This window comes from Papio anubis, chromosome 15, assembly GCF_008728515.1.
Source record: "Papio anubis isolate 15944 chromosome 15, Panubis1.0, whole genome shotgun sequence".
In the NCBI taxonomy this organism is placed as follows: domain Eukaryota; kingdom Metazoa; phylum Chordata; class Mammalia; order Primates; family Cercopithecidae; genus Papio; species Papio anubis.
In genome coordinates, this window is record NC_044990.1 from 1393929 (window position 1) to 1407507 (window position 13579).

Genomic DNA, 13579 nt, shown 5'->3' on the forward strand with positions numbered 1-13579 from the left:
TCAGTGTAGGCCGGGTGTGGGGGCTCACACCTGTAATCTCAGCACTACTTTGGGAGGTGGAGGTGGAGGGGGGTTGGGACTCCTTGAGCCTTGGAGTTCAGGGCCAGCATGGCAACAGGGCGAAACCTAGTTTTTACACAAAATACGAACATTAGCTGGGCATGGTGGTGGGCCTGTAGTCCCGGCTACTCTGGAGGCTGAAGCAGGAGGACTGCTTTAGCCAGGAGGTCGAGGCTTCAGTGAGCCCAGATCGCGCCACTGCACTCCAGCTTGGGCGACAGGGCGAGAAGACCCTGTTTCAAAAAACAAACACAAAAACTCATTCTAACCAAAACTGAATGCTAGTAGCAGGAACTGGTATTAAGACTGCGGTCTGGAATCCCTTCTAATGCGTCTGACCTTGCATTATGAAGTCTTCACAGTGATGTTTCTGGGTTCTATATGATTATCGTCATTGCTTAGCAATCTCAAGTGGTAAATAAATTCTTTAAATTTCCGTAGTCGTTTGCGGGACAAGGAGAGGGCCATTTACATGCTCTTTCCTTCTTGCTACTCAATCTTAAATTTGGGTTACGAATCAAACTGATGGACCCTACACGGCTTCCACCCGAAATTACAGATATCTACCATTCCATCTTCAAGAAACGGAGGGGTTCCGCCAAGATGGACATAAAAATCACAGGAGGAGCCTTCTGACAACGTGCATTCTTCGCACACTGAGTGGGGAATGGCTTTGTCATGTTTGAAACGGTGCCTCAACTACTCAATGTCCCAGGAACCCCAGTGGAGCAAGTTGTGTAGACAGAGGCCCAAGATCCACAAATCAGCTATGAAATCATTTCCATAGTCTCCCTCCCCCAACGCGTCTCGATCCACGAAGACCATCCCCTGTCCCTCTCATCCATCAAGGGCGTGTTTTTCTCCCCTCCTGCCCCGACCTCCCGCGTCCGCCCAGCCTGTCCACATCCAGCCCCGCCACGCCCCATGGGCGGTCCCGAGCCGCGGCCCCGCCCCCTCCCGGCCTCCCCGGCCGCGGAAGCCCCGCCCCCAACAGCGCGGAGACCGGGGGCGGCCCGCGGCCCGCGGCGGGCGGGCGGGCAGGCGGGCGGGGACGGACGCTGGGGGAGGGGGGCCACGGGATGTGGGGTGGGGGCGGGACCTGGCCGGGCGCCGGGACGGGAGGAGTCCCGGCGGCGCCTCGGACTTCTGCTCCCACAAGCCCTGCCTCGGAGGCAGGGGAGCTGGACCAGGAGCCGCCCGGAGCGCCCGAGTCGCCGCCGCCGCCGCCGCCGGGGCTCCCGCGCTCCCCAGAACGGTGGGACGCGGGGCTCGGCAGCCGCCCGCGGAACATGGCGCCCTGGACGCTGTGGCGCTGCTGCCAGCGCGTGGTGGGCTGGGTGCCGGTGCTCTTCATCACCTTCGTGGTCGTCTGGTCCTACTACGCGTACGTGGTGGAGCTCTGCGTGTGTGAGTACCGTCTCCGGGGGCTGCGGCGGGCGCGGGCCGCGGCTCGGGCGCGAGACAGGCCTCGGAGCCCCGCGCCCGCCGCCTCTGTGGAGCCGGCGCCGCACGCCGGGCGTCCGGCCCCGACCGCGCTCGGAAGCGCCGAGGCCGCTGCACCCGCCCTTTGTTCGAGCCTGCGGCGCGGCCTTCGGGCGACCTGGGGCTCCTGAAGCCTCGCGGCGGCTTCCCGGGTGCGGGTCTGGCCCAGGGAGGCCCCAGAGCTTCCTGGTTCCCGCCGACCCGGGAGGTCCACATCCTCCTGGGGAGGAACGTGCAGAACGGGGGTAGTCCAGCTTCTTAGAAGGTGTAGGTTGTGTTTGTGGCCTTTTTGGCTTTTGTTCATTTTTTAAAAAAACCAAACGTGTTCCTCCTGGATTGTTTTTGTTCAAACAGCGCGAGAAGAAACGCCTGTTACCTGTAGAGCCGGCTGCGGCGGGTTGGGGGAAGGGAGGTGTGTCTTTTGGTGGCCTCGGGCTGGAGGCGGGTCAGACCTGGAGGACGAGTGAGCTCCCGCTTTTGATTTTTTGGTGGTACTTGACTCATTGTAAAGTTCATTTATTTCTACTCTGAATCCACCCGACTTTTGCAAAAGATGAAGACAGAAAGAATGGGTGGGAGGAGACGTAACCTGATTATCTTTTTCTTGACTGATTATTAAGGAGGCTTATATTTCTTATATTCATATTTTGGCGTCTTGTTTTCGTTACTTCCATTTCCGTGATTAGTTCTTAGCACAAAATTCTCACCTGATTCCCTGGAAAAAAGGAGTAGCATTGCAGTATACTTCAAGGATTTAACCTACTGGCTTGAATTGGTTGCCTGTAAGATTGAAGGAAATTGGTTGTCATTAATCAAAACACCGTTTAGGGGTGACTGCTATATTTGTGATATTGGGCAATTTCTCCAAGATTGTTTTGTCTTAAGTCAATTGTTCTCAGACTTTGAGTATGTGGATATTTTACACTTAAACCAGCCTCACCTAGGTTGTTCTGTGTACATCCGCTGCCTATATCAATTTTTTATGAAAACCTAGGACCAAATGGTAAGTGGTGTTTGTAAACGTAATCCCTTGTTATTCCAGAATGATCTACTCTTAGTCCTTAGACTGAATCTACCATTTTATGAAGGACTGTTAATAGTATTCTTTGAATAAAGAACCACATGAGCTAGAAACTAATGTTATGAATGAGAAGAATTTGTACCACCCACTCTTGAAAGTGGCAGAATCAAGACTTCAATTATATTTGGATTTGTACAGCTTTCAACTAAGTATTTGGTTAAAGCCTTAGTTCTATACATGGAAGAGAATGCTTTGGTTCAGAAAATTTAAGGGTAAGTTTTAAAATTAAAACATCCACTCTTAAAATTACTTTGTACCTATAGAACGCTTAATTTTGAGACGACTATCCGTGCAGGTAGGCCCAGAATAAATTAGTTGTGGAATGCATTTCCAAATAATATTAATCTTTTCAATATCATTATTTAGTCTCATCCTTTTGGATACCAGAATGTTTACTAAAAATGATGTTTGAGTCTATTAAAATTACTAGATTTAAATATTTCTGGGAGCTGCTTCCAGAAAGTGATAGTGATCATAGGATTCTCATCAACTTATGATGATACCTCCTTTAATCTTCTTATTTACTGTGAAGTGAGCATTTATTCCAAAAGTTATATCATTCCTATTCCGTCAGAAGATTTTTCCTACTCTATTTTAATTCCCATAGTGGTTTTGAAGTAAAGCTGAAGGAGCACTAAAAATGTGCTTTTATGTTGAGATTCCACAGCTTAACCTGTAGATGGTTTTTGTCAAAAATATTAAAAAATGAGATCAAGCAGTGCTGTGGAAAGTCTTAAATTGCTTCTGATTTCTTTCACCTGCTTCAAATAAAGAAAGAGAAATGAACATGAATTGAGAAATGCCATGTGCTAGTGGGATAGAGAGAACATTTCATTCACCCTCTCCTTTAATTCTTTCAGTATGTGAGAGCACAGGTATCTCTACAGGTGGAGGAAGTGAGACTCTGAGGAATAGGTCCTTTTGGTTAGGTCACACAATTGTTGATATTGGAATGTGACCCACATCTTTCTGTTCTTTCATATAACTTGAGTGAGCTATGAGGGTCAATGGAACTGTAATTGTTTGGGCCATAATGGTGTGGGGGGATAAAGGGGTCGGCATATTTTTGGAGATCACTTAGTTAGGCTTGAGACCCATACTGGAGAGATTATACCCTACAGGTTCATTAAGTTAAAACATTCTACAACTATGGCCTGATGCTTGGCAGAATCTTCAAATATTTGGTGGTGAAAGGTCTTATGTAGAGGCTGTATTAAGTTCTGAGTTATCTGATTTTAACTAGAGAGAATTTGGGAGGTCTGCAGTGTCACTGGAGTATAAAACAGTTGAGCATAAAAGTGTATTTACTCGGGCGGGCGCGGTGGCTCACGCCTGTAATCCCAGCACTTTGGGAGGCCGAGGCGGGTGGATCACAAGGTCAGGAGATGGAGACCATGGTGAAACCCCGTCTCTACTAAAAATAGAAAAAATTAGCCGGGCGCAGTGGCGGGCGCCTGTAGTCCCAGCTACTCGGGAGGCTGAGGCAGGAGAATGGCGTGAACCCGGGAGGCGGAGCTTGCAGTGAGCCGAGATCGCGCCACTGCACTCCAGCCTGGGCGACAGAGCAAGACTCCGTCTCAAAAAAAAAAAAGTGTATTTACTCATATTAAAACTATCCTTTAAACTACTTGTATGTATTTGTTTTCGTAAGTACTGACCCTCCCACTGAAATATGTATAGATATATTTATAGGAGGACTTAAATGGAGGGAAGTGTGAGTTTTAATTAAAAGTGCTGTTTTACTAATTTTTATAGGATGTTCTTTTTATTTATATATATTTTTTTTAGTCGGAGTTTCACTCTTGTTGCCCAGGCTGGAGTGCAATGGTGCGTGGGATCTTGGCTCACTGCAACCTCCGCCTCCCAGGTTCAAGCAATTCTCCTGCCTCAGCCTCCCAAGTAGCTGTGATTACAGGCGCCGACCACCACGCCCAGCTAATTATTTTTGTATTTTTGGTAGAGGCGGGGTTTCACCATGTTGGTCAGGCTGGTCTTGAACTTCTGACCTCAGGCAATCCACCCGCCTTGGCCTCCCCAAGTGCTGGGATTACAGGCATGAGCCACTGCACTGGGCCTACAGGATGTTCTTAGATTCTGGTATTCTCTATCAAACTAGGAGGAGAAGATCATAATTATATCTTTACATGTATGTATTCATTTAATCTTAATAATGATTCCCATAAGGTTAATTTGTCTACGGTTATAGAGCCAGTAAGTAGTATGGTAAGAATTGGAATTCAAGCGTTTTGGCTCCAAAGCCCATGCTGTTAACCACTATACAATGAATGACTAATCTATTTGGTGTCCAGATCTGGACACTCAGGGCAGATTTCAGTCCTGTATATAGTATATTTATATAAAGTACTTTTCTTCTAAAAGGCGGTGGCAGAAGATTCCTAAATATCTCAGACAATAAAAATACCTGGCCCACAGTAGGCTGTAAGTTGAACAAATTGTTGATTACCAAGAGGCCCTCATTGCATCTCACCTTCTGTAACTTCCTAATTTTGTAATTAGACACACAACCCCCCCCCCTTCACCAGAAGTAATACTGAGGACAAAATTGAGGAAGAGGGTAATGCATGTAAGATGGCCATCTCACAGGAGTGATAAGCTGAGAAGCAAAGATTAAGTAATTAGTAATATTGGTCCTTGATTTTAAATTAGACAGAAATTCTATGATTTTTTTTCCCCAGGGTTGATATTTAAAGTATGAGTGGATTGAATAACTTCTTCTCTTTGGTCAAGATGGTTATTTTTGAGGAAAGTGCTAATTCTGGTTCCCAAGGTTTTATCAGAATATCTTGTTGTTCGGGTCATCTTGAGCTGTTAGTAGATGTGTATCTCTTCTTTGCATGTAGAGAATCTTAGAACTTAAAGAGATTTTAAAGATAATCTCATTCAGTCCCTTTACTTCTGAGGAAAGTATTGTTCAAAAGAGCTATGTTGTTTGTCCAAGGACAGGTATACCTTTTATATTTTTTCAGACAAATTTGTGGAGCGGACTCTAACCTTTGAGTCTGTACCAAATACTTCCTTGTGTCTCCTGCATAACTTCTTCAAATTTAGAGACAGATTAAGATAAATAACTTAAGCGCTGTCATTGTACACACTAGCTTGACACAGTTGATTCTGAAGTATTTTATTGATCTTGAAAGAACCCGTTTTCTATTTCATTGATTTTTCTCTTTTCTGTTTTGTTGTTTTCCTGTCTGATCTTTACTGTTTCCTTTCTTTTGCTTTGTGTTTAATGTGCTCTTTTTCTAGATTAATATGGAAACCAAGGTCATTGATTTGAGCCCTTTCTTAGTTAGTTAGTCCTATAAATTTACCTCCAAATATTGCTTTAGTTTTATTCTATCAATTTTAGTATGTTGTGTTGTCGTTGTCATTCAATTCAAATTATTTTCTTGGGCTGGGCACAGTGGCTCACGTCTGTACTACCAGCACTTTGGGAGGCTTGATGAAACCCTGTCTCTCTTTTTGTTTTTTTTTTTTTTGAGACGGTGTCTCATTTTGTTGCCCAAACTGGAGTGCAGTGTGGTGATCTTGGATCACTGCAACCTCCTCCTCCTGGGTTCAAGCAATTCTCCTGCCTCAGCCTCTTGAGTAGCTGGGATTATAGGCATGTGCCACCACGCCCGGCTAATTTTTGTGTTTTTAGTAGAGATGAGGTTTTGCCATGTTGGCCAGGCTGGTCTTGAACTCCTGACCTCAAGCGATCCACCCATCTTGGCCTCCCAAAGTGCTGGGATTACAGTTGTGAGCCACCATGCCTGCAAGAAGTCTGTCTCTACAAAAAATACAAAAAATTAGATGGGCATGGTGGCTTGTGTCTGAAGTCCAACCTACTCAGGAGGCTGAGATGGGAGGATCCCATGAGCCCAGGAGTTCAAGGCTGCATTGAGCCATGATTGTGCCATTGTACTCGAGCCTGGGTTACAGAGCAAGACCCTTTCCCAAAGAACAAACAGATCCTTTTCTTTTGTTTTAAGACAGTTTTACTCTTTGCCCAGGCTGGAGTGCAATGGCGCGATCTTGGCTCACTGCAGCTTCCACCCTTCAAAATTCAAATTATTTAATAATTTCACTTTTGATTTCATCTTTGACCCCATGGATTTAGTTTCCATTTATTTGGGGGTTTTCCAGATATCTTTCTGTTATTGATTTCAAATTTCCTTGTGGTTAGAGAACATACTTTGTATGACTTAAATCCTTTAAAATGTATTCAGGCTTGTTTTAGAGCCTAGAATGTGGTCTGTCTGAGTAGTGTTCCATGTGTGCTTATGAAAAATATGTCTGTACTCAGCAATGTATTCTGCTCTTTGTTGCTGGGTGGAGTATTCTGTTATGTCATAATGCTCCATAAATGTCAAATAAGGCAAGTTGGTAGTGTTGTTCAAGTCCTCTATGTTCTTGCTTCTCTGTTTGTTCTCTCAGTTATTAAGAGAGGTATAACTATAATTGTGATTTATTTCTCCTTGTAGTTCTATCAGTTTTTGCCTCATGTATTTTGCATCTCTGTAATTAGGTGCATAAAACATTTAGGATTGTGATATCCTATTGACCAATTGGCTCATTTAACATTACGAAATGACTTTTCTATCCCCGGTGATATTGTTTGCTCTAAAATCTGCTTTGGCAGATATTAACATGGGCACTAATCTTTCTTTTGATTATTGTTAGCATGGTGTATCTTTCTCTGTACTTTTAATGTGTATATGTCTTATATTTAAATTGTGATTCTCGTAAAGAGCATATATTTGGGTCTTTTTAAATCCAGCTTTGAAGAGTCTTTGGTGGGAATGCTGCTGTGCCTACTAAGCTGGAATTCACAATTCAGCGTAAGCCCTCAGCAGCTCCTGTCCCCGCCCAGGTTCCACTTCAGCCCCTCTCCCGCCTCCATCCCAATACTTCGGACTAAAGCTCCTTCTACCAGACTGGGAAACTTTCTTGGCACTTTGGGCAGGGGCTGGGGTTTTGCTGTGGCCAGGACAGTGTAGTGCCCAGGCAGCTGATCCTACGCCTGACCTCCCAAAGAGATTAGCACCAGGATTACAGGCTTGAGCCACCGCGCCCGGCCAAATCTCTGCCTTTTAATGGGGAGTTTTGACCATTTACATTTAATGTGATTATTGATATGGTCTCCTTTATTGGCTTATTACTAGTAATTCTTTTTGTTATTTTATTGATTGCTTTAGGGCTTATAACATGCATCTTTGAGTTATAGTCCACCTTCAAGTTATGTACTGTTTCATATATAATACCTTATAAGAGGCCGGGCGCGGTGGCTCAAGCCTGTAATCCCAGCACTTTGGGAGGCCGAGATGGGCGGATCACGAGGTCAGGAGATCGAGACCACCCTGGCTAACACGGTGAAACCCCGTCTCTACTAAAAAATACAAAAAACTAGCCGGGCGAGGTGGCGGGCGCCTGTAGTCCCAGCTACTCGGGAGGCTGAGACAGGAGAATGGCGGGAACCCGGGAGGCGGAGCTTGCAGTGAGCTGAGATCCGGCCACAGCACTCCAGCCTGGGCAACAGAGCGAGACTCCCTCTCAAAAAAAAAAAAAATAATAATAATAATAATACCTTATAAGAGTATACTTCTATCTCTTCCATCTCTGCCTGTATGCTATTGTTGTGCATTTTATATGTTGTAAACCTCACACTATATTGCTACTGTGTTTAAACGGTTGATTATATTAATAGATTTTAAAGATTTAGTTTTTAAAAACCCCAAATATATACATTTATTCCTATAGTTACCATTTCTAGTTCTCTTCATTTCATTTTATAAATCCATCCAGTGTCATTTCCTTCTGCCTGAAAGGGCCTCTTTTACCGTTTATTGTAGTGCAGGTCAGCTGGACTGAATCATTTCAGTTTTTGTATGTCTGTAAAAGTTTTAATTTTGCCTTTGGTTTTTAAAGACAACTTTATCGAGACATAGTTTGCATATCATAAAATTCACTAATTTAAGATGTACAATGCAGTTATTTTTAGTAAATTTGCCAAGTTTTGCAGTAATCACAACCATCCATTTTTAGAACATTTCTATCACCACATTAAGATCCCTTATGCCCATTTACAGTTAATCCTTCTTCCCACCCCCAGCCCAAGGCAACCACTAATCCATGTTGTCTCCAAATGCCTTTTCTGAATATCCCATACAACTGGAATAATACATGCTTGCAATACATGTACTAAAATTGGAAGGGTACAGAGAAGATTAGCATAAAAACCAAGAAAAATTTTAAAAGGGAAAAAAATAAATGGAATCACACAATAAGTGTTTTTTTGGTTCTTGGTTTTTTTTTTTTTTTTTTTTTGAGACAGAGTCTCGCTCTGTCGCCCAGGCTGGAGTGCAGTGGCGTGATCTCCGCTCACTGCAAGCTCTGCCGCCTCCTGGGTTCACGCCATTCTCCTGCCTCAGCCTCCCTAGAAGCTGGGACTACAGGTGCCCGCCACCACGCCCGGCTAATTTTTTTTTTTTTGGTATTTTTAGTAGAGATGGGGTTTCACCGTGTTCGCCAGGATGGTCTCGATCTCCTGACCTCATGATCTGCCCACCTCGGCCTCCCAAAGTGCTGGGATTACAGGCGTGAGCCACCGCGCCCGGCCCTTTTTTTTTTTTTTTTTTTTTTTTGAGATGGAACTTCACTCTTGTTGCCCAGGGTGGAATGCAGTAGTGTGATCGTGGCTCACTGCAACCTCCGCCTCCTGAGTTCAAGGAATTCTCCTGCCTCAGCCTCTCAAGTAGTTGGGACTACAGGTGTGCGCCGCCATGCCCTGCTAATTTTTTTTATATTTTTGGTAGAGATAAGATTTCACCATGTTGGTCAGGCTAGTCTTGAACTTCTGACCTCAGGTGACCCACCCGTCTCAGCATCCCAAAGTGCTGGGGTTACGGGCATGAGCCACTGCGCCTGGCCAATAAGTGGTCTTTTTTGTCGGGTGTATTTTACATAGCATAACGTTTTTGAGGTTTATCTGTGTATTATGTATCAGTATTTCTCCCCTACTCTTCAGCCTCACATCCTAATTTGTATTTTTCTGTTTTTAAAACATACCCAGTTTTATTTAGGAATATATTTCTAGTAAGCCTCACCACATCATTTGTACATTGAATTAGAATATAAATTTAAAGTATGCACTTTCTTATATTTCTTTATGTACCTGAATAATCCTGCTTACAAGACTTATAGTATAATTGGGTCCTGTTTGTTCTTGTATCCATTAGAGCCTAGTGTTAGTAGACTTTAAATTAATATAACTTGAATTGAATTGAATCATAGTCTTGTAAACTCACTTGAATCATGTTTGAATGTTGGGACACACAAACATCTAGAATAATAATACTAATTATAGTTACAAAACATGTATTTCACAATCTTTAGTGGTAAAGGCTACATGAAATGGTTTATTGGTCCTACATACAGTCTTTGTTTTGGGTTATGAAACAGTGATTCTTTGAAATTATGCCGACATGGTTTAAAAAAACGTGTTTCCCTAAATCTTATTCTCAATGGTTGGCATACTTATAGGAAAAGTTAAATGTGAATTAAAAACAAAAAACTTTTGGCCAGGCATGGTGATTCATGCCTATAATTTCAGTACTTTGGGAAGCACAAGTAGGAGGATCGCTTGAAGCCAGGAATTCAAGGGCAGTTTGGGCAACATAGCAATAGCCTTTACAAAAATAAAATAAAAAATTAGCCAGGCATGGTGGTACCCACCTCTAGTCCCAGCTACTTGGGAGGCTGAAGCAGGAGGATTACTTGAGCCCAGGAGTTCCAGGCTGCCGTGAGCTATGATCACACCACTGCCCTCCAGCCTGAGTGACAGAGTGAGACCCTGTCTCCGAAACAAACACACAAACAAAAAAACCTTTTTATTAATTTTATCTTTTCACATCTATTTTCAGATGTGAGAGTAGTAATTTTCTAGATAACTTGCCTTTGAAAGATAGTGGCCAGAAGACCTATTTATTTGAATTCTGCAGTGACCTTAGCCTTCTCTTTTACTTTTATTATTTTTGAAGAAAAAGTTTTTTTTTTCTCGTGACTACTAGTGAGTTAATCTGTCCTGGTATTATTTTCTGTGTTACCACATAGCAAACTGGTCTGAAAGAGCTCTGTAAATATATATTTTTAAAAACCCTCCTAAACTCAAATGAAAAAAAAGATCTGTTTTATTTCCCCACATAAACTAAACCTTCTTTGGGGCTTCCCTGCTTTCTTGAAAGACAAGAAATGTGGAAGAAAAAGATAGTGGACAACCTGGAAATCAAGTGAGACTGTTGAGAAGAACCTCTGCCCTAGTCATGCAAATAAAAGCCTGGCTGCTTCTCTGCCCACTCCCACCTGCCAGCAGAGAAGTAGCAGTATGTGAACTCCAAACTCTAATCTGTTTACTTGACATCTCTGCTTGGAGATCTAATAGGCATTGTAGACAAAACTCTTGATTTTCTTTTTTTTTTCTCACCTGAACCTGCTGCGCCTAATAGCTCAGTAAATGACAGCTGTATCCTACTTCTTGGGTTGAAAAGTCATTCTACATTTGGTTAATCAGCATGTCCTGTCATTAAATGTATAAAATCCAGCTGCTTCTAACCACTACTACTGCAACTATTATACTCCTTTAAACACCATGATCTCTGCTTAGTGTAAAAGATTGAAAAACATGACTATAATAATCTGCACCAGCTGGGTGCAGTGGCTCACGCCTGTAATCCCAGCACTTTGGGAGGCCGAGGTGGGCAGATCACCTGAGGTCAGTGTCATGCACGTCCGTGCGAAGAGACCACCAAACAGGCTTTGTGTGAGCAACATGGCTGTTTATTTCACCTGGGTGCAGGCGGGCTGAGTCCGAAAAGAGAGTCAGGGAAGGGAGATAAGGGTGGGTCCGTTTTATAGGATTTGGGTGGGTAAAGGAAAATTACAGTCAAAGGGGGGTTGTTCTCTGGCGGGCAGGGGTCGGGGGTCACAAGGTGCTCAGTGGGGGAGGTTTTTGAGCCAGGATGAGCCAGGAAAAGGAATTTCACAAGATAATATCATCGCTTAAGGCAAGGACCGGCCATTTTCACTTCTTTTGTGGTGGAATGTCATCAGTTAAGGCGGGGCAGGGCATTTGCAGTTCTTTTGTGATTCTTCGGTTGCTTCAAGCCATCTGGGCATATACGTGCAAGTCACAGGGGATGCGATGGCTTGGCTTGGGCTCAGAGGCCTGACAGTCAGGAGTTCGAGACCAGCTTCACCAACATGGCAAAACCCCATCTCTACTAAAAATACAAAAATTAGCTGGGGGTCGTGGCACACACTGGTATCCCAGGTACTCAGGAAGCTGAGGCAGGAGAATCGCTTGAATCCGGGAGGCAGAGGTTGCAGTGAGCTGGGATCGTGTCACTGCACTCCAGCTTGGGCGACAGAGTGAGACTCTGTCTCAAAACTAGTAATAATAATAATAATAATAATAATAATAATAATTTGTACCATCTTCCATCAGGAAATAGTCTGTTTACCACCCATTGAATCCGGGCTGGCCTTGTACTTGCTTTGGCCAGTAGAATGTGGTAGATGTGTGAGTGCACCCTCTGTAAAAGAGTGTACCCTCTGTAAAGTAAGTACTTCCTCTTTTACTATTTCCTCACCCTGCATTTTCCCCCTCATTGCACCTGTTATTACTTGACATACAGTTATTTTTGTTTCTCTTCAGAGTCTTATATTCACTGCTGTCTTTCCAGAACCTAATACTTCTGGAACCCAGGCCTCAAGACAGCATACATCTTCTGCCTTAGCTCTTTCGGGACATTCTGGTCATTGTGTAAGGGAGTCCAGACTAGACTGCTGAGTGAGAGACCACGTGGAGTAGAGGCCCGGCCAAGAGAAGCCAAAACCCCTAATTTGTGAACAAGACCATTTTAGACTCCCACCCCATTCGAGCTGCCTGATGACTGCTGTTAGTAGAAAAACGTTCCAGCTGATCAGAGCCCAAACTACTGACCCACACAATTGCAGGAAATAATGAACAGTGGTTGTTTCAAGTAACTAAGTTTTAGGGTGGCTTGTTAATGCCACATTATCACTTATATTGTTGTAGTATCCTTGTAAACCTGTCTTCCTCTACTCCACCCCCACCTTTATTCCATATGTTCTCCAGGAAGCAGTCAGAATGATCTTTTTCAAATTAATATCAGTTTGTTACTCCTATTTTCAGGACCTTGACTGGCTTCCTCTCTTGTTCAGCAAGATATCTAAAAGCCTTAGCATGGCCTTTAAGGCATTATGGACTCATTCCTTCATTACTTCTCTGACATAGTTTCCTTTCCACTCTTCCTCTAACTTTATCTCTAACTTAAGAAATCTATTTTCTATAGACAGAAGTTTGGGAGGGTGTGTTGTCTAAGGGAGGGAGCTCTCCACATCATCACCATGTGAGATTTTAAGATTAATACCTGACACTATTCCTGTAAGCATATAAGCAACACATTTAGATACTGCTTAGCTATGTAGAACATATACTTGAACAGATGGGCATTACACTTAAATAACTGATATAATAAAAAATAAAGGTGACTAGTTTTGTGGAGAATAGATTCCCTTAAATAGAGATGCATAGGTCTTTAAAAATTAAAAAAAAAGGTTTGGTTTTAAAACATCTCTATTTTGGCTTTCCCAGTGCTTCATTTTACTGACTATTGTGAACTTTGAACCACTCATTGGAATCATAGGAAGAGTTAATTTTTATGGACGTACTAATTGAACAGCATATAAAAACAAACACAAACTTATTAAATGTGAAGTCTTCTGGGAAGCTTTTAAAACTAATTGCATGAAGAGGATATCCTTAGCGTCTGAAGGAAATAATACCAAATACACCAAAATATTAACAGTGTATGTTGCTGGGTGAGGGATTATACTGATTTTTTCCTTATGCAATGCACAGGCTCTTAATAG

The 13579-nt window shown here is 43.3% G+C and overlaps 1 protein-coding gene across 14 annotated transcripts in view; it reads left to right on the plus strand.

The window, feature by feature from the left end:
* Nucleotides 1-1148: 1148 nt before the first annotated feature.
* Nucleotides 1149-13579, plus strand: part of ZDHHC20 (zinc finger DHHC-type palmitoyltransferase 20) — a 93957-nt gene continuing 81526 nt past the window's right edge. For 13 of the 14 annotated variants that reach the window (XM_017951125.2, XM_021929485.2, XM_017951123.3 and 10 more), the window contains exon 1: nucleotides 1150-1467. In XM_017951125.2, coding sequence (XP_017806614.1) covers nucleotides 1350-1467 — 118 coding nt within the window. In that variant the 5' untranslated portion in view covers nucleotides 1150-1349. Of the gene's footprint in view, nucleotides 1468-13579 lie in introns of all 14 variants that reach the window. The other variant, XM_003913663.4, reaches the window with a different exon arrangement.